The 22,097-nt window shown below is 43.0% G+C and overlaps 3 protein-coding genes and 1 long non-coding RNA gene across 11 annotated transcripts in view; 3 read left to right on the top strand and 1 right to left on the bottom strand.

Annotated features, from left to right (window-relative positions):
* The first annotated feature begins 123 nt into the window (after positions 1 to 123).
* On the top strand, positions 124 to 8,559 carry rbm14a (RNA binding motif protein 14a). 4 transcript variants are annotated; one of them, XR_015868592.1, is made up of 9 exons: positions 124 to 172; positions 983 to 1,162; positions 1,580 to 1,764; positions 2,048 to 2,221; positions 2,326 to 2,435; positions 3,059 to 3,337; positions 3,419 to 3,669; positions 4,261 to 6,369; positions 7,221 to 8,559. XR_015868592.1 is itself a non-coding variant. In XM_088441104.1 (9 exons), the coding sequence occupies exons 2-9, from the start codon at positions 1,002 to 1,004 to the stop codon at positions 6,229 to 6,231; spliced, it is 1,539 nt and encodes a 512-aa protein (XP_088297230.1). In that variant the 5' UTR covers positions 124 to 172; positions 983 to 1,001; the 3' UTR covers positions 6,232 to 7,022. The 4 variants fall into 4 exon arrangements, 2 of the variants coding, with proteins under 2 accessions (XP_088297230.1, XP_088297228.1); XR_015868591.1 differs by lacking the exon at positions 7,221 to 8,559 and adding an exon at positions 6,622 to 7,022; XM_088441104.1 differs by lacking the exon at positions 7,221 to 8,559 and having other exon boundaries at positions 4,261 to 4,635; positions 6,228 to 7,022.
* LOC148408520 (phosphatidylinositol-binding clathrin assembly protein-like) overlaps positions 7,091 to 22,097 on the bottom strand; it is a 21,395-nt gene continuing 6,388 nt past the window's right edge. The window contains exons 2-18 of one of the 5 annotated variants that reach the window (XM_088441099.1): positions 21,598 to 21,740; positions 21,107 to 21,182; positions 20,793 to 20,895; positions 19,513 to 19,606; positions 19,314 to 19,425; positions 18,906 to 19,012; positions 14,759 to 14,844; positions 14,164 to 14,260; positions 13,964 to 14,097; positions 13,681 to 13,817; positions 13,494 to 13,607; positions 13,395 to 13,425; positions 13,172 to 13,313; positions 12,736 to 12,759; positions 12,596 to 12,652; positions 12,406 to 12,528; positions 7,091 to 11,730 (exon numbers count right to left, since the gene is read on the bottom strand). In XM_088441099.1, coding sequence (XP_088297225.1) covers positions 11,716 to 11,730; positions 12,406 to 12,528; positions 12,596 to 12,652; positions 12,736 to 12,759; positions 13,172 to 13,313; positions 13,395 to 13,425; positions 13,494 to 13,607; positions 13,681 to 13,817; positions 13,964 to 14,097; positions 14,164 to 14,260; positions 14,759 to 14,844; positions 18,906 to 19,012; positions 19,314 to 19,425; positions 19,513 to 19,606; positions 20,793 to 20,895; positions 21,107 to 21,182; positions 21,598 to 21,740 — 1,595 coding nt within the window. In that variant the 3' untranslated portion in view covers positions 7,091 to 11,715. Of the gene's footprint in view, positions 11,731 to 12,405; positions 12,529 to 12,595; positions 12,653 to 12,735; positions 12,760 to 13,171; positions 13,314 to 13,394; positions 13,426 to 13,493; positions 13,608 to 13,680; positions 13,818 to 13,963; positions 14,098 to 14,163; positions 14,267 to 14,758; positions 14,845 to 18,905; positions 19,013 to 19,313; positions 19,426 to 19,512; positions 19,607 to 20,792; positions 20,896 to 21,106; positions 21,183 to 21,597; positions 21,741 to 22,097 lie in introns of all 5 variants that reach the window. The other 4 variants (XM_088441097.1, XM_088441100.1, XM_088441098.1 and 1 more) reach the window with 4 other exon arrangements.
* Positions 8,777 to 17,187, top strand: LOC148408521 (uncharacterized). Its single transcript, XR_015868593.1, has 5 exons — positions 8,777 to 9,174; positions 11,708 to 11,760; positions 14,179 to 14,272; positions 15,047 to 15,135; positions 17,104 to 17,187. It is a non-coding gene; the product is annotated as an uncharacterized LOC148408521 (long non-coding RNA).
* Positions 17,518 to 22,097, top strand: part of LOC148408518 (ras-related protein Rab-39B) — an 18,606-nt gene continuing 14,026 nt past the window's right edge. Inside the window, exons 1-2 of the mRNA XM_088441106.1 lie at positions 17,518 to 17,602; positions 19,318 to 19,431. The gene's annotated coding sequence lies outside the window, so the exon portion shown is untranslated. The remainder of the gene's footprint in view (positions 17,603 to 19,317; positions 19,432 to 22,097) is intronic.

Here is a 22,097-nt window from a genome sequence, read left to right as displayed (position 1 = left end):
AATTCCTCGTAGATGCGCGAGGAAGTCCACGAATTGTTTGTTTGTTTATTTATGTGTTTATTTATTTGCTGTCAACGGTCCTGTATTGTTGCAAAAGCGCGCCCCCTGCTGCCCCCCCAAAAAAACAGAGCCGGATATGCAATTTGAAAGGCAGCGCTGGGTACCGCGTTGGGTAAGCATTCCATTGGCTAAATGCTAAGCTAAAATCGTTGCTTCTCCGGATGTTTTCGTATAAATAAGCTAGCCACTGAGTTAGTTCTCGCTAATGCGAGTTCTTATTTTACTTCCATTGTTAAAATTGGTGCAAATACACGGAAATAATATTCTGTGGTCCTCTGACGTTGCGCTATTGCTGGCGGATATAAGCTATCTTAGCTAATGTTAGCCAGCTTCTACAAGATGTCGTTTCCAGCCGTCGCGTCGCCGTCTTTACTTCCTTCACGCTAGCTTTTATTGTTTATTTGAAACAAGTAAGGTTTCTGAGTGTGCGAACGTACTCGACGTTATATATCGCCCTTACTTGTGTTTATGACATGAAGCTAGCGAGTTTATTTGCTCAGCTAATGTACCTGTTAGCCCAAGTGAACTCTAATTCAACTTTCAACCTATCGTTGTTTTGAAGTAATTCCGCGTAGCAGTCATAGTTGTGGAACCCGACAGTCAGCAGCTACTATCTAATGAATGGGTTCTAAAACTTTTATTTACGCCAGGGCAAGTACCACATAACAAAAAAATTGTAAAATGAAGTACGAATAAATGAGCATAACTGGGCATTTCAGTAGCTTCCTGGAATTTTCCAGCTGCAAGGACTGTTGAAAATGCATGCGTCCCCACTCGGCTCTCATAAATGATTCTAGGTCATTTGTTATGTGTGGGATTTAAATAACAAATCTAGAGGATGCTATTAACATAGTGGGCACCCCTGATCTAACGTAATGCACCATTTCTACCCCAATAACACAAATGCCACGTTTTCTTGCAGATGCCTGGTTGTTACGGAGATGAGCGGCGACAACGTCAAGTTGTTTGTGGGAAACCTACCTCTAGATGCGACCCAAGATGAGATCAACAAGCTTTTTGCTCCCTACGGGGAGATCAACACGTGCTCCTTGCTCAGACAGTATGCCTTTGTTACCCTGAAGGGAGAGGGAGCTGCAGACAGGTATTAACACTGTCAATATTCCCTCAAACACTATGAGATTTTTCTTTAGCGCTCATCCTCTTTGGGGTCAGGGGTCATTTGGAGTCTATCTCAGCTGATCTTAAGAGGCAGAAAATTAGCTAATTAGCGACTGTATTTCTGCTTACTGTTTGGCTTTGACATGATAGTGATTCAGTCAAATGCTTGAAAGAGGCTTTTGATCTTGTTTCACCATGGGTGAAAAACAGAGAAACGACAAAACGGTTCTCTCTCTGATACAATTTCAGAAATAGACCGGTATTTAATTGGGTGTTTCATTGAATTTCATCAGTTGTGGACAATTATTAAAAAGTCACTTTTCCACAGCGTGCCAGATTTAGATAAGGGGGTGATACGATGGGTTTGATTATCCCCTTTCCCTCTCCCACTACCCCACAGAGCCATTCGGCATCTCGACGGCAAGGAGTACCGAGGCAGACCTCTTGTGGTGGAGGAGTCTCGTGCACGCCCCCCCAACTCCACCAAAGTGTTTGTGGGGAACCTGAGTGCGACATGCTCTGCCGATGACCTGCACAGCCTCTTTTCGACGTTCGGGAGGGTTTTGGACTGTGATAAAGTCAAAGGTGACATCCACACTCTCCTAAATGCAAATAATACATCTTACATCCATGGACTACCTGTCGTGTGTTTATGTACTTTTTTTTATGTATGGGGAAATGTGAGGTTGGATTTCACATTGTTCACGTAAGGAACAAATGTAAAGGAGCTTTTTTAAAAATTTTTATTTATTTATTTATTTAAAATAAGTCTAGACCAAATTCAATTGGGCCCTTGGACCTGCTGTGTAAATCATCACATTTAATCATTTTGTTTCCTGATACTAACAGCAATATTTTTCTTCTACAGCTCGATTATGTTCAAATGTGGGCTATGCATTTGTGCATATGGAAAGAAAAGAAGAGGCCATGGCTGCCATTGAATCACTCAACGGGACCATTTTCAAGGGCCGTCAGCTGGCTGTAGAGCTTTCTAAAGCACAACCTTTGGTCAACCAGCTTATGACTTCCGGGAATTCAGTTGGTGTGTGTTGTATTTTTTTATATGCATTTGTTTGGTTATGTTTTGAAACATTGCTGAAAATAAGCAGACACTTTTAACATGATCATGCTTCTCTTTTTGTGCAGGTGGTAGAGAGGGTCTGCTTCCTCGACCTGCTGGCTCCCTAGAGCATCACCAGAGTCATGCGGCTGTGCTTGCGGCAGCTGCAGCCGCTGCTGCCGGACTTCCAATACAAGTGTGTGACTATTAAGGATAATCTGCTTTAAAAATAAACCAGGATAACATTTCAAATGGTCAATATTGTTGTTTCAAATGTATTGCAGATACTAGCTTGAGTGTAGTGTGCTTTATCGCCTCCATAAGAGGGTAGAGGCCATGGAGAAAACCACTACCAACACTTGACAAAGTTCCTCCAAAACCTTGAACAAAGCTAGTTTGCTATTTTGATTATTTCTTCTATAACCAGTTTGCATTTTGTATTTTGATTAAGACTATTGTTTGTTTGTTTTTAATAATTAAAAAAAATGGATTTTATGGTTAAAAGACCATGCATAACAAATTAATTTTATGTCAAAAAGCATGTTTGTGAACGCAAGCTGTCTTTTTCAAAGTGTAAACGGTTTAATTCTTTCTGAATCGTTTTCACTTCAGTTTGTTTGGTCATCTAGGTCAAACCACCACTTTTCGAATAATTGTGGCCAATATAATACCGATATGGCGTACACACATTTTCATCTCTAATGAATATTATACGGTGCAAACGAATGTCCATAACAGCAAACATTCATCCAATGCTTGTTTAAAAAATGTAAACACAATGATCATTTCTTAATTTCCGTTTTTCCTTCTCCTTTGCAGGTTCAACAAAGCGTCCACAACTCCTTCTACAACACCACATCCTTTGATCCCACTTATGCTGCCCTGAAAGGCATTACGAGTTCCAAAGGCGCTGACGGTGTCATATATGGCGCTCTCGCAAGCCAGGTGTACGGATCAGTTGCTGACCAGGTATACCAGGACATGACCAATCACACTATTGCGCCCACTGCCGCTGAGGAGTATGAGGCTCAGAGCACGCCGGATCCAACCACACTTTTCGAGGCCGCAAGAGCAAAGTTTTTCCAGGAGGGTCAAAAGGTATTTAAATTAAAATTGAAACCTCACACTATGAGCATTCTTTTGGTTTTTATTTTGTGAATTTTTGTGTGGGCTGGTCAGGTTCTAGCTGAGCAGCATGCAGGGAGAAAAACAACAGCAGCAACAAATTCAACAACCACGACGACAACTACGGGAGCTTCTGAAACTGAGCGGGACCGCAGCCCGATCAGAGGGAACCGGACGCCTTTGCTTCCAGACCCATCTCCCGGTTCCTTCACTCAGAATCGCACCAAACGCCGAGCTCTTCTGCCCACGCCCCCCGGGGTTCCTGATGACCCTGCAGCTGCTGAAGGGAATGATCCTGTTGCTAGGTACACAGAAATGCCAACAGTTCATGTGTTGCCAAACAAAATTGTCACAACAGAGCTGTAATTGTAGACCCAATATCTATGCCATCTACTCACAAGCGCTTTCACACAGCACGACAGCCCAAAATCACATTTTTTGACACGTGATGACATCCGCAATAACATCTAGTGACTGTGATGTAACATAGCAGGTTTAGGTGTTAATGTGATACCGGAATAGTGCTTCCTGTAGGGCTACAGCCATCAATTAAACAACTTAAAAGATTCAAATGAATAGAAATACTTAGCTTCACAAGGATCATTCTTCAGCACGGACTAATTCTACTGTTGTCATTGACGCTATGGTGGTGAGGAAGAAGGAAAATTAAGTACATTGTGAACTTCCAATAGCATGTTTACCATCACCAACTCAGGGTAATATAGTGATTTAGTTGATTAAATATAGCCTACCACGACATGATGAATTCTATTGTAGTGTCCTAAAGCGTGATCAAGAATAGACGAAAATCACCCATTTGTTTTAGATTAAACAAAAAAAGGAATCATGTAAGCTTTTTTTTTGCCACTTTGTGATGCGTCCATCTTGAATCACAGGTCCTACACAGAATATTACCAGCAAATGCATCAGTACCAACAGTACCAGCAACAGTACCAGCAGCAGTACCAGTACCTCCAGTACGCCTACACCAATCCTCCGCCCCCACCTCCGTCAGCCACTACAGATTCCTCCAATTCAGCCCCATCGGCACCCGGGACATACACGGCATCGTCGGCTTATTCAACCGCCCAGGACTACGGACCCCCGGGTACCTACGAACACTCAGCCAGTTACAACTCGTCATCGCAGAGCTACTCGGGCAACTACGACGCCTCAGCCAACTATGATGCATCGGGAGGCTACGGGGCGGCTGGAGCGTACGATACATCCGGAGCTTACGCGGCGGCGGGAAGCTACGCCGCATCCACACCGTATGAGCAGACACCCGCACACGGGCAACCCACGCCCCACCGCAATGATTACCCTTACAACACGCCAGAACCCCCTTACCGATAGTCCCACCCCCTCCCCTCAACACACGCTCAAACACCCTTCACACTTTGAGTGTGTGCGTACATGAGTGCTTGGTTAAGGGGCAGTTAAAGGGAGAAGTAAGGCAGGCAGCAAGGTTGTCATTTGTATTGGCTAACCACGTCACCATCTGACAAGAATTCACACAAAAATGACTACTATCCAAAATTTCAAAAAATACATTCTCAGAGTTGTTGAAGAGGCCTGGTTGTTTTGTGAAGCTGAAAGTCTGTTTTTGTAGTCGTTTCTTGTTTTACCTGGCATCGAATCAGGGATTTGTCTTGGCGTTCGTGTTCTTGCGGTTGGAAATGTGAGACACAGATTTTGTCTGTGTTTGTGCCCACGTTAATAGGAGCAGCTAGTTTGTATGTCGGCTGAACGCATACAATTTGAAAACTCCTACTCAACCACCTTGTTAGGGTTTTTCTCACCCAAAATGTGTCTCCAAAATGTACTTCTGCGCAGTATCTTTTGGCATACCTTCAGCTGCATTTACTGATAATAATTGAACAGTTTGCATTACGCTATGCTGCGAAGATTTGGCAAAATTAGTGTACGAGGACATTATTATAATTAAAGCTGTCAGGAGTAATTCCGGCTTTGTGACATTCACCAAAGTGTTGATTTGGCTGAGTCAGGTTGGAAACGGTGGCTGTCTACCTTGATATCTCTTGAGCTGAGTCTACTCATACAAAGCTTTTATCCAATTCTCACTTTTATTTTGTTTAGTTGTTTAGCACCGTCGCTCAAAATTCGGTTTCTTCTCGATTCTGTCGTCACCCACATTTTGGATATTTTCTCAGGCTGTAGATATTTTTTTCTTTTAATAATGTAAGGACAGTTTTTTACAGCCAAGCTCCATTTGGCCAATTGTGTTTCATCAAAATCTTAAGTAACTCTTCCGGGCGTGACGTCTCGGCTACTTTTTATATATGAGTTTATTTTTTTGTTTGAGGCCTGTGTAAATACCTCACCTTTTTTTATGAATTGCTTGTGTCCGGCAGCATTCGGTTCCGGTTCCACGGTTGAATCAACAGTTCAGAAATGTTAAGAGATTGGAAGGGGATAGATGTTGAGTTGTTGAACAGGTTTTTCTAGCGGGTAAAAAAATAATAGTAAATGGATTCAATTAGTGCAGGGTTTTTCAAACAGTTGATTTTTGGATGGGCAGCAAATTGTAGGACTGGAGATGATAGCTAAATACCCTTTAATTGGTTTCCCTTAAAGTTTGAGCAAAACCATGCAAGTATCTTTAGCTATTTGCTACATTTTTTTTCAGTCAGGAAAGAAAGCACCTAGATCTGGTTTCAAATGTTGCTTCATAACCTTTCCCATATAAGTAATCACGAGACATTTAGTTACAGTCATTGATCTCTACTCAAGTGCTAGTCTCATTCATGTGCACAGACGCCACAATATTCCAACTTGTTAGTTGCATGCCATGTTGTTGCTGCTGCTCCAGCCACCTTCTTCCTCTTGCTGATTATTGCAGCTAGAGTGGGAGGGAGCCAAACTCTGAGCCCTTGCCCTGGACGTACGCCACACGCCGCTGTAGCGCGGGATGGGGGAAAACAGCAGCGTTAGGCTCCCCCGAAAACCGCTGTGGACGATGGGGGGTGGCCCCCCCCAATAAGGTAAACACTCAGACCACACACTCCTGCCCCGGCCGCCCCGAAAAAAAACCAAACACGCGTCACTGTTTGCAAATATTCTGAGGCATACACGCCAACGTCCGGATCTGTTTTCAGGAAACTGACCTCAGTTTTCACCCTTTTTGATGTTTATTCTTTATTTTATTTTTTATAATTTTTTTTCAATTATTTTTATTTTTTAAATCCCCCTCCACTTCCGCTGAAAATCATTCTCATGCATTCCTGCCCATGAAGACTATACCTGTGTGATCCTTGAAGATGGGGTCGAAGCAGGCGCATCCAGAGCAGAGGGGTAGGTTACGTCCGAAAGATGGTCCTTTTTTTTTTTTTTCCTACTTTTTTTTTTCCTTTTCCCCTCCCCTTCACTCCCCCCTCAGTCCCCCAACACTGTGGCCACTTTAGGGTAAAGTGCCTTGCTTTGAAGAAGATAGGCCCTCGGATTCACAGGCCGACAAAGCTGGGGCACAATCAGTTGCTGGTTCAAAGATCAACTCACCCAAATATTCCCTTCTCAATCTCCCATGACAATTTCAATGTCACTCTTAACCTGTACGAGATCAATTTTCATTTTGTTTTAAGTGACATTTTGTCCGATGTTCGTTTGAAATGTTTATCAATAAAAAATCTGTCTACTGCGTGGATGTTTTTTTTAAAAATGTGTGACTTATGAAGTCACCCCCCCCCCAAAAAAAAATGGTGACAGTTAAAGCATTAAATGACGTTTTATTTCATTACCTTCCAATACATCAGCTCTTGTTTCAAACCTGCCAAGTCCATTACTTGTTATGCAAATGAGAAGGGAGTAAAATTGTGTTTCATGCCCTCACAAACAGATGGAAATGTCTATGGAGACAGTCAAAGCAGTCTACACAGATGGTTATATATACTGAGGTAATAATTCTAGGACATCAATGTTGTTCAATAGACAAAGCAGTATGAAACCGCATGTACAGCGTGTTATGACATTTCTTGTTTTCATGCTGGTTTTGGTAAATTTAATGAAAAAACAACTGATAAATGGTAATAATACGTTTCAACCTTAAATAACTTTTTTTTTTTATTTCTTGAGTGCCATCTATCTACAAAAGTGTTAATGAACAAATTTTCCAGTGCTACCATTTGTCCATTTTGTAAGTGAAGATCACAATTGGCGTTTTAAAAAAAACGTGTAGTCATCACGCTGAGGAGAATCTTGTGAGCAATTTGGCTCTGTATCTATATTTCCGGGCCCATGTTGCGTTGAATACATATTTGTACCCACCCCCAATTCCTGAGGGAATTGCACTTTGTAAATCGAAATACTTGGGTGTGCTCCAACTAACAAACATTTAGCTCTTGTGTCTTGCAGGAAATGACAGAGCAGAGAAAAGGAACAAGAGCATGAACCTGACAAGGTAATCTGTTACAAAAATAAAATTTCTAGAGGCCCGTTGAGATCTGTACACTTGCGTAACCTGCCGTGTTTTGAGCTGTGTGCAAAGGTTCCGTTCACTTATATGACCTGCTATGATTGACCTGTGTGCAAAGATTCTGTACACTTGTATGAATTATGCTTTAAACTGCAAATAAGAAAGTAGTTGAGGCTTCTCGTGCATCTTGTTCTCCTGGTTTGACGCGAACAGGGTCAAGAGGGACAGGGAACATTTTAATATCAGTTGATGAGCAAACAGACAGGACGAGACTGGGCAAAACACGTTAGATACACCGCACAATGTGGACCAGACTTAAAACACGGATTACAGTACTTTGACTTTCATCTGCAAAACCCCCACGTGCTGCTGCTGGCATTAGTATGAAAAGGGAGCGAGCGTTCAAACACACAAACATTGGAAAATAGCAAAGCTTTAATAAAGGCTGCAATGTCCGGCTAGCTACAATGGAAAAAGATAATTGACATTCATGGCGTTTTACAAGACGGTAACTGGGTTTGAAGGTCTTTGTAGGTTTTCTTGCACGATTTGCATTTCAGCATGCAAGGCGTCTTCAAACCGTTACAGACCCCCTAACGTTGTAAAACCGTCGATTTATGAATGTCAAATAATGGAAGGTTTAAAAAAAAATATATCTTCAAACACACAAGTGAAAGTCCACAGCATGATCATGCTTTTACCGGGCACACAAGCCAATAAAAAGACAACACTTAATCATGCAAAACAACCCAAAAACCTTCATCTCAATCAAAATAAATGAATGTAAAACAACATAAAGGTTTTGAGTTCTGATCATCCGTTGACTGAGAAGAAGCTGCGCTTTTGATGATGACTTTGGTGCAAAAAATGTTCCTGTTTTGAAGAGGACAGACCCTGTTCTGCCCTCTTCTTCGATGAAGACACTCTTGGTGTATAGACCAGTTGTGATAGTTGAACATAGACGCCCCCCGCCCTCCTCTCCCCCCTTCCCTCCGGACACAAACAAGTGTGACTTCACATGGAATCCCACCAGCCCCCTGGACTATGACACCTTGGAAAAACACCACCATTCAAACACAGACACGGCAATACATTGGTCTCACATATGGTACGTCATCCGAACACGTCTAAAAACACACATGAACAGCATCACCTATATACAGAGGACACACTAACAATCTGTTGGCGCTTGGGAAAGACGAGCACCAGGACCACAGTGATGAATTTGAGAAATTCTGTCCAAATGTCAGGCCGTAGCGTCGTTTTCAGCGGGGAAAGTAATTACGCCCGCTGGAATGAACGCTTCAAGGGTTTTTTGTCGTTGCAGAGCTCCTTGTTAGACCTCGCTTCCTCCGACCAAGACGCGTTCCAAGTACAGGTATAGAAAAACAACCGCCGATCGATTATTGCCCCATTTGACTGTTCTGTACATCCCAGCAATGTGTTTTAGATCTGTTTTTGTTTTATTTGTGCAGACAAAAGATTTTGTGCTATAAGATGATCGCTCATGACCTCGTTCACATTTAACGTCTCATTAAAGCCTCTCATTCCGGGCTGTCCAAATTCATCCATCAGTGAGGGCCCTGATCGACAGGCGTTAGTTGTGTCTCATTGACCTTTAGACATCCCGCGCACAAATGTTAATGCTACGCTAACGAGACTGCCCTCGACACTACGGTAATTACCCTTGTCTAGTTTTTCTACCGTGTTAAAACATTCTTTCTTCATCAGTATCAGAAAGCACATCACATATCCTTGGGGGCCTATGACCTTTTCGGATGAGACCGTCTAACTCAGTGCCTTTGTTGATAGAAAACCAGTGTTACTGTATATCAGTCCTGATGCGGACATGAGGGCTACCACAAGAAAAATGTTTTTTTGCATGATATTGCACAGCCACAGAGCAAACAAAAAACTATTACATCCAAATTTTGAAATTCCTGGGTTAGGCTCAGTGCTTTTTTTTTTGTATCCCTCTGTAGTTCCAGTGCAGTTGGCAAACGTAGTCCCGACATCACATAGCAAAAGGGAAAGATACAAGGTGTGTCTTAAAAGTTCCAGGATTAGTGTGTCAAGGGGTATGTTTAAAGAAACTCAGAAGGACTTTCATTTTCCAAAGTCACTTCTCCTTACAAGACTCACAGGCTTGCTGGTGCCTATCCCAGCTGACTTTGGGCAGTAGGCAGGGGAAATCGTGAACTGGTTGCCAGCCATTTGCAGGGCACACAGAGACGAAGGACCATTCACGCACCCAATCACACCTAAGGACAAGTTAGTATGTCCAATACGCCTGCCACGCATCTTTTTATAATTGAGTGTAGGAGCAAGCTGCAATGCCCAAAGAGAACCCACACAGGCTCGGGGAGAGCATGCAAACTCCACACAGCGAGGCCAAAGCGAGGTTGATTTAAACTCGGGTCCCTGAACTGTGAGGCGGACGTGCTAACCACTGCTCCGCCGAGCTGCATCCCATTTAGATATTTAATCACATCTCCAGACAAAAGCCAGTTGACGCAATCTTAATACTATTGTTTTGGAGTGCAGAGGTCTCAATATTGGAGACTACCAGAGACTTCTTAGGATCTCTAGTCCAAACATCAAAATTGGATAGGGACAATTGTTGGTTTGAAGGAGGTGTAAAACTATCGTCAAACGGAGGGTTTGAGGCCAACTTACGATCGGAAATACCTCTTTGCTAAGTTCAAGGGGGACTCAAGTGATGATGAGATGAGGAGGTCGTGTAGGATCCTAAAAGAGTCCTTTCGGGGCTCACACTCGAAGGATAGAAAAGTCGGACGGAGTCCAGGGGGATTATTCAAAGAGGAAAACTTTTCATTTGGATGTGAAATCTTGTGACACCAGTCCCGGAACTTTTCTGACACCTCGTACGGGTGAGGGCCCTGTTCGACAAACGTTAGACGTGTCTCACTGACCTTAAGACATCCTATGCATAAATGTTGATTTTTTTTTTTCTCCCTTAGTATCAGAAAGGACATCATTACATACCCTAGGGGGCCTTTGACCATTTTTGATGGGAGACCGTTATACTGGCGCTCAGTGCAGTTTGTATACATAAAAACAGTACTGTACATGACTGATGCCGACACGGTAGATACGACACCACTAAACTCCCTAAAAGACATGTTTTTTGCATGATATTGCACTGCCGCATAGGGGAGAACAAAAAGCAAAAGTAATAAAAGCGCTTTGATTACATCCATATTTTGCAATTCCTGGGTGTGGCTCAGTGCGTTTTTTCGTCAGTAGTTCCAGTGCAGTTGGCAAACACGGTCCTGACATCAGGTACCAAAAGAGAACACACACACTTCCACACCAAGTTAGTCTAATGTGGAGTTGGCAAACGAGAACAAATCCGGCTACAAAACATTAATGATGCGGAACACCGACATGTAAAAACGCTTACAAAAATCTGACGAGATCCGACATCAGGTTGATGGTTGAACCGATCGGTACAAGACGATAAAAATCTCCTGCATGGGACACGCACGCATACACACGCATACCCTTGGCGAAGTTCACATGGAGTAAAGTGCCAGCAAACCATCCAGTTTCTTTAACTCCAGGACAGTGAGGGGTGAATTGGAGGTCTGACCGGGGGTCGGGCTGGGGTCACGAGGTGGCAATGGAGCAGCTCCAGTGGTCGTAGCGTCATCACAGGTCGTTTTCGGCAAATCAAACGGTGTGAGTGGAATATCGGTGCTGGGCTTCTGGCGCCTCCGGGTGGTTTTATTTTGGGGGGTTGGGGGGGTTGGCACGCAGATGGGAAGCGAGGAGGGCCGAGCGTTGATTCTGCCTCCTCCCTCTGTGTCCCCTCTTCTCTTCCTCCACCATCCTTCTGTTGTCTTCATTCTTCCTCTCTGGCACTCTCTGCTCTGCTGCCATGGTTACAGCATCGTCTCTACATGAAGTGCATCTGCGGACAAAGGATAGCGATGGATTGAGGGTGAGTCAGTTCATCAACACCTCATCAAATGTTCAAGTGTTTATTGACAGTCCTGTTGTTTTTTTCCCTTTTAGCACTTGCTGGCTAAAGCAGTCTAGTATAGTTACTGATTTTGTCGTAGTGCTGTTCAATGTTTTTTTTCATCAGCACACTTATTTTCTGCTATTTGAACTCCCATTTACTTAATAGTTGAAGCTTATGACATCCAGGAACCAGGAAGTGGCTCGACAATTTTGTTGAAAGGAATCACATTGCATTTTTTTCAGAAGTTAAAACAGTTCCTAGACATCTAACCAGTTTTTACCTTCTGTTTTAGACCATCTGGTTCGGACTCACTTGAATGATACACTTTAGCACAGAAGTCAAACTGGTCCCAGAGGGCCGGTATCCTGCATGTTTTCCAACCTTCTCTTTCAAACACACCTAATTCAAATAATCTTCATTTTCAAACTCCTGCAGAGCTTGCCGGTGTCCTAATTATTTGAATCGGGTGTTTGGGCTGGGAAAACCAGAAAACATGCAGAATACCGGCCCTTGAGGACTGGAGTCAGACGCCTATGCACTTTAGAGATGACTTTTATGCACTTTAGAGAACAATTAAAAAGCCACACAAGTACAAGGAGAAACCTGAATGGGGAATCTTACCTGTGTCCCCGGGATGGGTCCAAAAGGATTAGTAGGTCTCAGGACCGGCTGGTTGTACATAACAGGCTGCGGGGGCATCATGGGAACGCCCCCCATCTGATGGCTCATCTGAGGGGGGAGCTGCTTAGAAGGAGGGGAAAAAAAGGTTAAAAGTAGATTATACCTGATGATAGTTGATGTATTCCTTTACCATTCCATAGACAGGCACTTGGGGGGTCGTCATAGGAAAAGCTACTGGAGCTGGAGCCTGTAAGGGAAATGATCCCCCTAAATGTCTTAACATGGAGGCAGATACCTGACAAGGTTTGGTAAAATGTGTTGGATACTTACATAGCCAGTGTAGATCACCCCATTCTTTGAAAAGAAAACAAAGACAAAAAATACAATTTTATTCAGACTTTCAAGTATTAAGTCTGCCTCTATCCTCCTAATTGAGGGATAAACTATCCCTTTAGCCGAGTACCATTATAGGTTGCATTTCTAAAAGGTGTGTTTGTTGTGAGCCGCTGTAACATTTGATCCTGTTTGAACATTGATAGTGCTTGAATACAGGTGGAAAACGAACTTAATGTAATGTTTATAAATGGAGCATTGCTTTTAAATAGTCAGCTTTAAACGTCAAATATCTTCATAAATGTTACACCTGTTCGGGATTTCTGATTATAAATCATTGTGTGTCAAAGTGTGCTGAGCCACAGACTCTTTGATTGTTATGTGAGAGGAAGCTGTCATTGGTCTAAATTCCACATGTGGCTTTCTATGTTACCATCTGAGGGACGGGCATGGGAGCTGGAGCCATAGGATGGGGCGAGTGAGTCCAGTTTGTGCTCGTGCACATAGTTTTCGTCTGCCAGCCGCTCCCCCCTGTCGGCTTCTTCTCCACCAGCTGACTCCACTGCAGCTCAGGCCTGACGTATGCAAACACGCACTTAAAAATTCGACCAATAATTAAAAGCGGTCAGTTCGTCCGGTTTGGAACGTTACCTCACCTTTTGGCTTGCGTCCCCCCAAACTGCAAGTCTAAGTGGAGTAAAGCAAATTAGCTCCAAGTAAGCAAGCGCCACGTAAAGTCATTAGCTAATACTCACTCCCGACGAGACTGGCTAATGAAGAGTCCAGATCATTGGGCAGCATCTTCCCGGAATGCAGCGGGGCTCCGGGATTGTGAATCTGAGTGGGCGGGGCCGGCTTGAGCAAATCACCTAAAGATTTCCCCGTTAGTTGTCATAAGAGGAAGAGTCATAGTCATAGTTTTACTGTGAATCTGTTGTGTACCTCCCCAGGCGTTGTTGTTGGGCACAGTGTGTGTGGTCTGAAGTGGGGTGAAGTGGGGCTGCAGGTTAAACAGCTCGCTGGTCAAGTTTGGCACACTGCAGGAAGGAGCAGAGAGAATGTACACGGGGTCCTGATTCCTGAACACAACCCAATTTGTCAGAACGTATTAAAAATACATATGTGTCTGGGCTTTGTGGTGCGTCCCCACCTGATAGCACCCTTCCCACATGACATAAGCAAGCATCACGCAGCTTCAATGGACCATCTTCTCATTGGGACTTACTGATTGTTGACGGCTACAAGGGGCGAGCTGGAGAACAGGTCCATTGCTCCTCCACTGCTGTTGGCACTGCCCACCGATTGGGTGCCGGGCGACACATTGGGCGTCTGGATATCGATCGTCTTATGCCCGTCGTCCTGCTCGTATGAAATGACCATCAAGGTGGCGCTAGTTGAGTGAGGTAAACGTTTGTCATGTCTCACTTTTTGTTGCTGCAGTCTGTTGTCCTCCATCTTGTCATCCATTCGACTGAGGGAGATGCCAGTGCTGGAGAGGGATGACACCGTGCTGGAGATAGTGCTGGATCTTACGGTATGGTGACACACACGCAGAACATCATTACACTACTACCTTGACTTAGAAGTTCGTTCGGTCCCATAATTAAGATTGCGTCTAACTCTATTCTTTGAGGTTCTAAAGCAACACAAAGGAACCTTTCAACTTTCCCAAAATATTTTCAGAATTCTTCCACACCGACACAACAGCAACACAAAAACTTCAAAAGTATTATATTGTATTTGATTCATTTCCTCATCACCATTCATTTTTCACACAGCCACTGGAAACAAATGTCATTCGATCCGAATGCAGGCGACCGAGAGATCAGAATTTGACGACTCTATGCGCTGGTCCTCACGGGAAATGTACTCTTCCTTCCGGCACAACACTGCCGCTTTTGTCCATATGGCATTGCCATAATCAATTCAAACAGAAAGCTCTTAATGTGTTGCTTTGAATTGTCAGTGAGACTGCAACTATCGAGTATTTTCCTTTCAATACTTCTTTACGTGTGTGTACCTGCTGTCAGCGGAGAGGTCTTTGAGCTTCCGGCCCTCCAGGGAGGCTAAATGTTGCTCCAGGGCCTCCAGGAGCGAGCTGGGAGCCTGAGGAGGGAGGTTGAAAGTAGGGATGCAGACATTTTAGAATTCGCTGCACAGCGGGTTCACATTGGGACCGTTTTCACACCTGTTTGACATCGACCTCCTCATCACACACACGCAAAGCAGCAGATCACCCTCAAATTGAAAACGTATCTACTCTAAGAAAGCTAATTTTTGTTGTTGTTGTTGTTGTTGGTTTCATCAGGTTTGGTTGTCCGGCATGCACAGATCAGCTCCCTCATGCAGAGTCCACAACAATCACACATCTGATCCATGCAGACTGCCAGCACCAAGGTCCTTTATAATCAACAAGTACCACACAAATCACAGTCCAAACATCAAGAGTTACTCCTTGGATTCCACCGTCAAATCCAATCAAATCAACATTGCTTGCTCTTTCATAGAAAAAAGTGCAACAATTTGAGAGCACCCGGAAACCAAGGACGTTAACTCTGAAATGAAAACGTCTGGTGAAAATACAGGGATGCACACTTGCCTGCACAAAAAAAAAAAAAAAAAAACATGGCTGCTCGTTTGGACTACATGTGATACCTTTTCCTCCAGACTTATTTTCATTTCATCACTTGAGAACACAGTACACACATTTACACACACATACAATAGGCAAAGAAAAAATGTCTTGTATACTTATTTTTAAAAGGGAAAGGGGAAAAAGACAGTAACGTGAATTCTGGATGTCCTTCTCCAGAGAATACGCTATGGAAGTTTCAAAGTAAAAACAGACACATACAGTATCTAGTGCTCAGTAGAGGCGTGTCGTTGAATAGGCGCATATAAGGTCTTCATAAGCGCTACAAACACGGCGGCGCGCTTCAAAACTTGATCTTGTACCAATTTGTTGAAACCACAAACAAATAAATCCAAATTGTCTTTGGCTGTGATATGCAGCGCTGATGATGACATTATGTGCGCCTGTCCAAGGCGTATTTGCAGAAACCTACATCATTAAACCATTCGCTGCTCTCCCCACAGCTAATGCAAAGTGACCTGTTTCACTATTGGACTCACTTGTGTTCTTTGGTTGTGTGTTGTGTAACGATATAAAACATGAATACAGACATATCATAAAACCCTGCTTATGGAGAAATACACCATATGGCCAAAAGTATTGACATTTAGCGATTTAGGTTTTTATTAAGTATGAGTTTTATGGTACAGATCTTGCAACTCAAGCGGAGGGCCACACAACATGCATGCATCCATCATCTTGACCGCTCAGCCTCACGAGGCTCGCGGCTGATTAAAACTACTCCAACACTCTGACTAACGGGGCCAAAAACAAGTGTTTCACTGACATTAAAATGCAAAGCCGTGTCGATATCCTGCTCGCACAAACACATGTTCCTTCTATCAAATCGGTCCCTGTGGGAACCCATTATTCATTACAATAGTTCCACCCACGGGTGAATTATTTACTACTGACGCTAATTGTCCGGCTGTGTGTTCCAGTAAAATGTTGTAGCTAATAAATGAAACTTTGCCGTTTACTTGGTTGACCCGGTGTAAAACTGTCTTCCTCAGCCCCCGGAACCAAAACAAAACTGTGTGGGGAGTTGCAAATCGCTCCTGTTGTCATAAGCGAACTTCAAGCCGTTTTCATCTGCAAGGGTGGGGCCGGTGTGAGAATGCAGAATTAGCAAGGAATGCTTAGAAATGCATCAGTGTAGGATAATAATATTTTAGGAGTGTTTGGGATGAGAAATCAACGTTGAAACATGCTTAAAAGCTCCAAAAAGTTAACTTTTCATCTTACGGCACCTTTAAAACAATTCATAATGGACTCTGTACATAAAAGCATAGCGTGACAAGATTCAATTTCCCTCAGCATACAGTTTAATGTATTTTTTTTTTTTTTTTTTTACATTCAGCAATACCAACTAACACTGTTAACTGTTTCGAGGTCTGATCTCATCCAAACGATCCACTGCTAACCATGCCTCCTTGACTGCAAGGATTATGCTGAGACAAATTTGATTCACCACACAGCAGCAACGTCAGTGAGCACATTATAAAATTGAACGTCATGAAAGTGTGTCTTTAAACATTTCACACTTTCATTTTGTTCATTTTTGACTATGTATATGGCCCGGTGTTGTAAATACTTTCATCCATATGGTGTATCTGGCAGAGAGAGAGAAAAAAAAAAATCACCTTCTAAAATGTTGCTTCAAAACACAAATGTGAATGTAATTTCCTTTTAGATGATTTGCCCCTTGTATATTTTTTGTGCTTTGTCTCTAGAAGTGAGTTGAAACATAGAGGGGAAGGAAAATGGGGATGTGGAAAGAGAAGTGGAGAAGAGCGAGGGCCAGCTGCAGTGTGGGCAGGTCTGTAGGGTGAGTAGGGAACGGGAGCGCTTTAGAATGAAGCGTTATGGGATTGACCAAAATGGATTTTTCGACGCTGCTCGTTTGGCGGCTTGAGATGAGATGTGGACTGACCTGTGTGAGATCGGGGCTGTCGCCCTGATCTATCCCAACTTGCTGTGTCACAAAAAAAGGAGGGAGGGGGGGCGGGAAAGGGGAGGAAGGAGGGAGGCAAAATAAAAATGAACCAAATGTAACAAAATGAGGAGTAAAGCAAACAAACAGACTTTTTTTTTTTTTTAAGGAGGGTGGGGCAGGATAAAGGTGTGCAGAGGAGGAGGAGGAAGAGGAGGGAGAAAGAAGAATCAAACCTGAGCATTCATTACTCCCATGCAGAGGCTGAAACAAATAGAAGACAACACGGGAGGAAGGGGGTAGGGCGCATGCACACGCCTACAAACACCTATATACACACATACACAATAATACATGTGCACATACACGCCGTTTAAAATGAATGCTGCAAAGCGAGACAACAGGTCACGTGACATCAACTAATGTTGACTTTGAAACGCAAAGAGAGGAGGGAAAGAACACGCACACACCACACGCACATTGAAGTTTAAGACATGAATGGCTCCTTCAAGTCAACGTTAGTCTGCTTCCCACACCTTCTTCTCAAATGGGAGCAAAAAGCAAGCGGTGAAGATAGGATGCCTTCTAAGTCCTACTAACTAACTCATTGTGAAGGTCCGAAAGAGAGGAGACAGAACTACATGGAGAAAAGGCATGCAGTGCAGGCTTTTTTAAACAGGCAGCGCTCCGGGCCTGTACCAGAGGATGCTGTATGTCAGTGTTGCTCTACCTTAGCTGCTACATCATTCAATACTTTTGACTGCTATGGACGTCAAAAGATATATTGAATAAGTTAACTCATTTGCTGCCGTTGAAGTATTTATGAGACAAAACTCCATCGAACCGGGCTGGCAATGAATGGGTTCACATCTGACCCAGTACCTCAAATCTTATGAATATGCAACTTTAGAAACTGTTCAAAAGCGACTTTCACAAAGCCTTCATCAACCCTCACGAAAGATTTTGGAAGAAATCATGTGAATTTTCCTCAAATTTCCAATATAGAGATAGACCAATATGTTCTTTCCAGGGCCAATACCATTATTCATTGTCAACCGATATTTGGAGCCGATACTCATTTTCAATAAAAGGGAAAATGTCGCCCAAAAAAAGAGAGCTTCTGAGGTTATTAGCATGTATTAAAAACTTCAATGAAAACTTAAGTAAATACTCTAGTCTTCTACAGTAAAATAAATAACTGAAATGTTAACATTTCTTTTATATTTGTTTTAATTTCAGCCTTGCAGTCTTCCTAATGTCAGAAGAATTTCTCATAAATTGTTAACTAATTTTCATTTCAAAGAAGTAGTTCCCTGAAGTTACCCTGTTATTAAATTGATTTCTTACCAGCCATATTTTTTTTTAAAGTACGATACTGATATTCATCAAAACGTCAAATATTGTTGCTAATAATCTGCCCAGTTGATAATCGGTCTATCCAAAGTAATACGGTGTTTCTAATCTCTGCAGAATACTCATATAGAGAAGCCTGTCATAAAAAAAAAATAGTTCACAGCAAATGTAACTGCCTTTCAGCCCCGCCCCCATCTCCGCGTTCCTTATCGCCATCCTCAGAGAACCCCACCCCATCCCAAACATTACCTCAGCTACTTTGAGAAACTCGGACAGTTTGGTCATCCTGTTGAGGAAGGTCTTGTAGAGCTCCAGTGCTTCTTTACACTGGTTCTTCTTCATGTCAAAGTACTTCTCTGTGTAGGGATCACATGCACATGATGTCATTATTAAATGACACTCTGTACTTTTTTTCCCCTCTTCTTCCAAAGACAATTTACAACAGTATTTAACACACACACTTATGTACATATAAACAAATCAGAAGGTTGGGTTTAATTAACCTAAATATTGCTGTGTATGAGTGTAATTTAACCGTTTATTTCTTGATCTAAGCAATAAGATCCGACATAATATAACAAATGACAAATTGATCTGCACAGATATAAGCGCACTGAATTAGCCGATGACTGCATGTGCACTGTGTGTGGTTTTTACCCAGCATGTTGATGACGCCCTCGTTGTATGCGGCAAACAACCGTATGGAATCTTTGAAGAGCAGCATGAAGGCAGTGTTGATGACGCCGTTGCTCAGCTCGTTGGAGTTGGGCTGCAGGTCAGAGTTTACGCACGCATCGGGCGAGGTCAAACGGCGTCGTTACGCGCGATGGCGCCGCTGTTTTCTAACGAGTGCTACCTGGAAATCCAGCAGTGCATCCAGCTGGTTCTGAATGATGGGCAGCGTCTTGATTAGCTTGTCTGTGTTCATGGTGCGCATCACGCCGTCGGCACTGGTAACACGTGCGCGCAAACGCACACGTTAGCGAGCATCCAGTTTACATGTCATCGTTAAAAGTGACATTGCCTATTTTGAGGGTGTGGTCCTATCTTATGCAAATGAGCCACTGCTTCAAGTACACCTTTTGTTACCATGACAACTGGGGGCGGAGCTTGTGAACTGCATCCAGCGAGACAACGAACGAATTAATGAGTCAGCACTCGTAAATGATAAAATCGCGGATTGTATTTTCACTCATGGAGGCGGCACTTCATCCCCGAGCCAATAGATTGGTTTTGTCAAATGGTGTTGCAGAATCAGTTTATGGTTAACTAACTGCGATGACAGGAGCAAGACAGGAGCAATTCACAACTCTCCTACACTTCCCTGCACCGCCTGTGCAAGAGAAAATACATGGGCGACCTTATCCACATCTTTTAGTTTGGTTTTGGTTCTGGAGCTGAGGAGGAAAGATTTTGCACTGAGTTGGCCAAGTAAACAGCAACGTTTCGCTTATTAGCGACAACGTTTTACTGTAGAAATGCTGAAGTGGCCAAAATGTGTGTTTGGGAGCACATAGCCGGACAATTAGCGTCAGAAGTAAATAATTCATCCTCGGGCGGAACTATTGTTATGAATATTGGGTTCCCACGGGGATTGATTTGATAAAAGGAACAAGTATTAGTGAGAGCAGTATATCAACGCCGCTTTGCATTTTAATGTCAGTAAAACGCTTATTTTTGGCCCCGTTATTTATGCTGTTGGAATAGTCTTCATCAGCCTCGTGAGGGCGAGCGATCAAAATGTTGCGTGGCCCACCGCCATTGAGCTACGCCATGAAGGGGGCAAGGCAGCCACAAGGTAAAAGGCGCGCTTTTCGCAAAGGAGACGTCTTACTTCCTGGTTAGAAATATCGGTACCATGCAACTCATATTTAATCAGAAATTAAATCGCCAATGTGCCAAATATAATTTAAATGCACATATTAAACTGTGTAAAGAATAATATATCATGTTATGCGCCCTTTAAAATGTAACTTATCTTTGTTTTGTCAACCGAAAATGTAAAGAAACAGTTCCCTGAAGTTAAAAAGTGAACTGTAATCAGCCATAAAGTTTTTTTTTGTTTGTTTGTTTTTTTTAAGGCCAATATTTGTCAAAATACTAAAATGTGGTCGTATTCATGTGAGTGAATATTACCCTCGCTTCATTTTGGTGAAGTCTGCCGCTGCTAACCGGAACGACATTGCTTTTTCGTTCAGGTAGCGACTGTAGCGTCTGATGAAAGTGGACATGTTGTATCCTAAAAGGAATGCAAGTTTGTGTTAGAAAACTGAGACTAAACTCATCCAACCCTCTTAAGTCTAACCAAACACTGATTGATTAGGTGTGTCCCAATACTTTTGCCACGCATTTTAGACTTATTAGCAACGTAACAGTGCCGGGAAGAGACTAGACAGGAAGTCATTCAATAGGCAGAACGGCTCTGCTGACTCAAAGGGGTCATAAATCACCTTGTAGCGCGGCCTTATCTAGAAAGTTGTTGAGGTTGAAGAGCGTGTTTCTGGAGGCGACGTACTGCATCAGTCTCTGGGGGAAAAGAGAGCGAGAAGAGGGAAGAGTCAGCGACGTGCTCGTGTTCCGCGTCGTTACGTCTGTCGCAGACAGGAGTTTATGAGCAAGAGCTATCATTTGTCCGCATAAAGACCTCAACTACTCTGACTGACTTTTAAGGATGTGGACCTAATAAAAAAAACCCTGTATGTAAAATTGGCCCCAATGCACTAAAAGCTGCATTCAGGAACCCCGCAGTGTCCTATTTGGAAGAGCATATCTGTCATCGTACATAAAGTAGTCATAGTTCAATATGGATTCTTGGCAACAAGATTCTCCAAGATGACTTCTTGCGAATGTCAAAAAACAAAATACTGTACTGTAATCGCATGTCTTTGCATTCGACATAGAAGATCATCATAGAATGGCGTGCGTCATTGAGTGTCCCCACCTCATTGCCGTACATCATGAGGTGGTGTGTGGCGATAAGCGCCTTGAAGACCACGATCCAGCTGTTGCTGGCAGTACGCTCCAGCAACGTGTCCGCCAGGTGAGGGATGCTGACGTTCAGCTCGTTGGTGCAGTGGATCAGGTCTGCAGTATACGTAACACAAGAAACAGAATAAAGCCTCATTAGTCTAACCGATGGGGGAATTATGATTTCACAACAGAAGAGGACAGTACATGTACATATTTACAACATCAGGCAGTGTTTGCGGCATTTTTACTTGAATCATATGTACTTTATGGCAGCATTGCATCGTACATAGCATTAAAATCTATGTATCGCTAATTATTCTATATATATATATATGTGTGTATCTGTATAATATAAAATTTTGATACAGTGTTAAAACATCACTGCAACGCCCTTGGAGTATATACGCACAAATGACTAAAAGAAAATAGTTATGTGAATGTGCACAGCAACAATAATACTGTCGTATAAAA

The sequence above is a fragment of the Hippichthys cyanospilos genome, chromosome 18 (genome assembly GCF_059441005.1).
Source record: "Hippichthys cyanospilos isolate Australia breed blue-spotted pipefish chromosome 18, RoL_Hcya_1.0, whole genome shotgun sequence".
Lineage (NCBI taxonomy): Eukaryota > Metazoa > Chordata > Actinopteri > Syngnathiformes > Syngnathidae > Hippichthys > Hippichthys cyanospilos.
This window is presented reverse-complemented; position numbering and strand designations above follow the sequence as displayed.

Coding starts and splice junctions, on each gene's coding strand:
- rbm14a (XM_088441102.1), top strand. CDS start 1,002: ATGAGCGGCGACAACGTCAAGTTGTTTGTGGGAAACCTACCTCTAGAT. Junction 2,222..2,325: donor GACTTCCGGGAATTCAGTTG/GTGTGTGTTGTA, acceptor CTTTTTGTGCAG/GTGGTAGAGAGGGTCTGCTT. Junction 3,338..3,418: donor TTTTCCAGGAGGGTCAAAAG/GTATTTAAATTA, acceptor TGGGCTGGTCAG/GTTCTAGCTGAGCAGCATGC.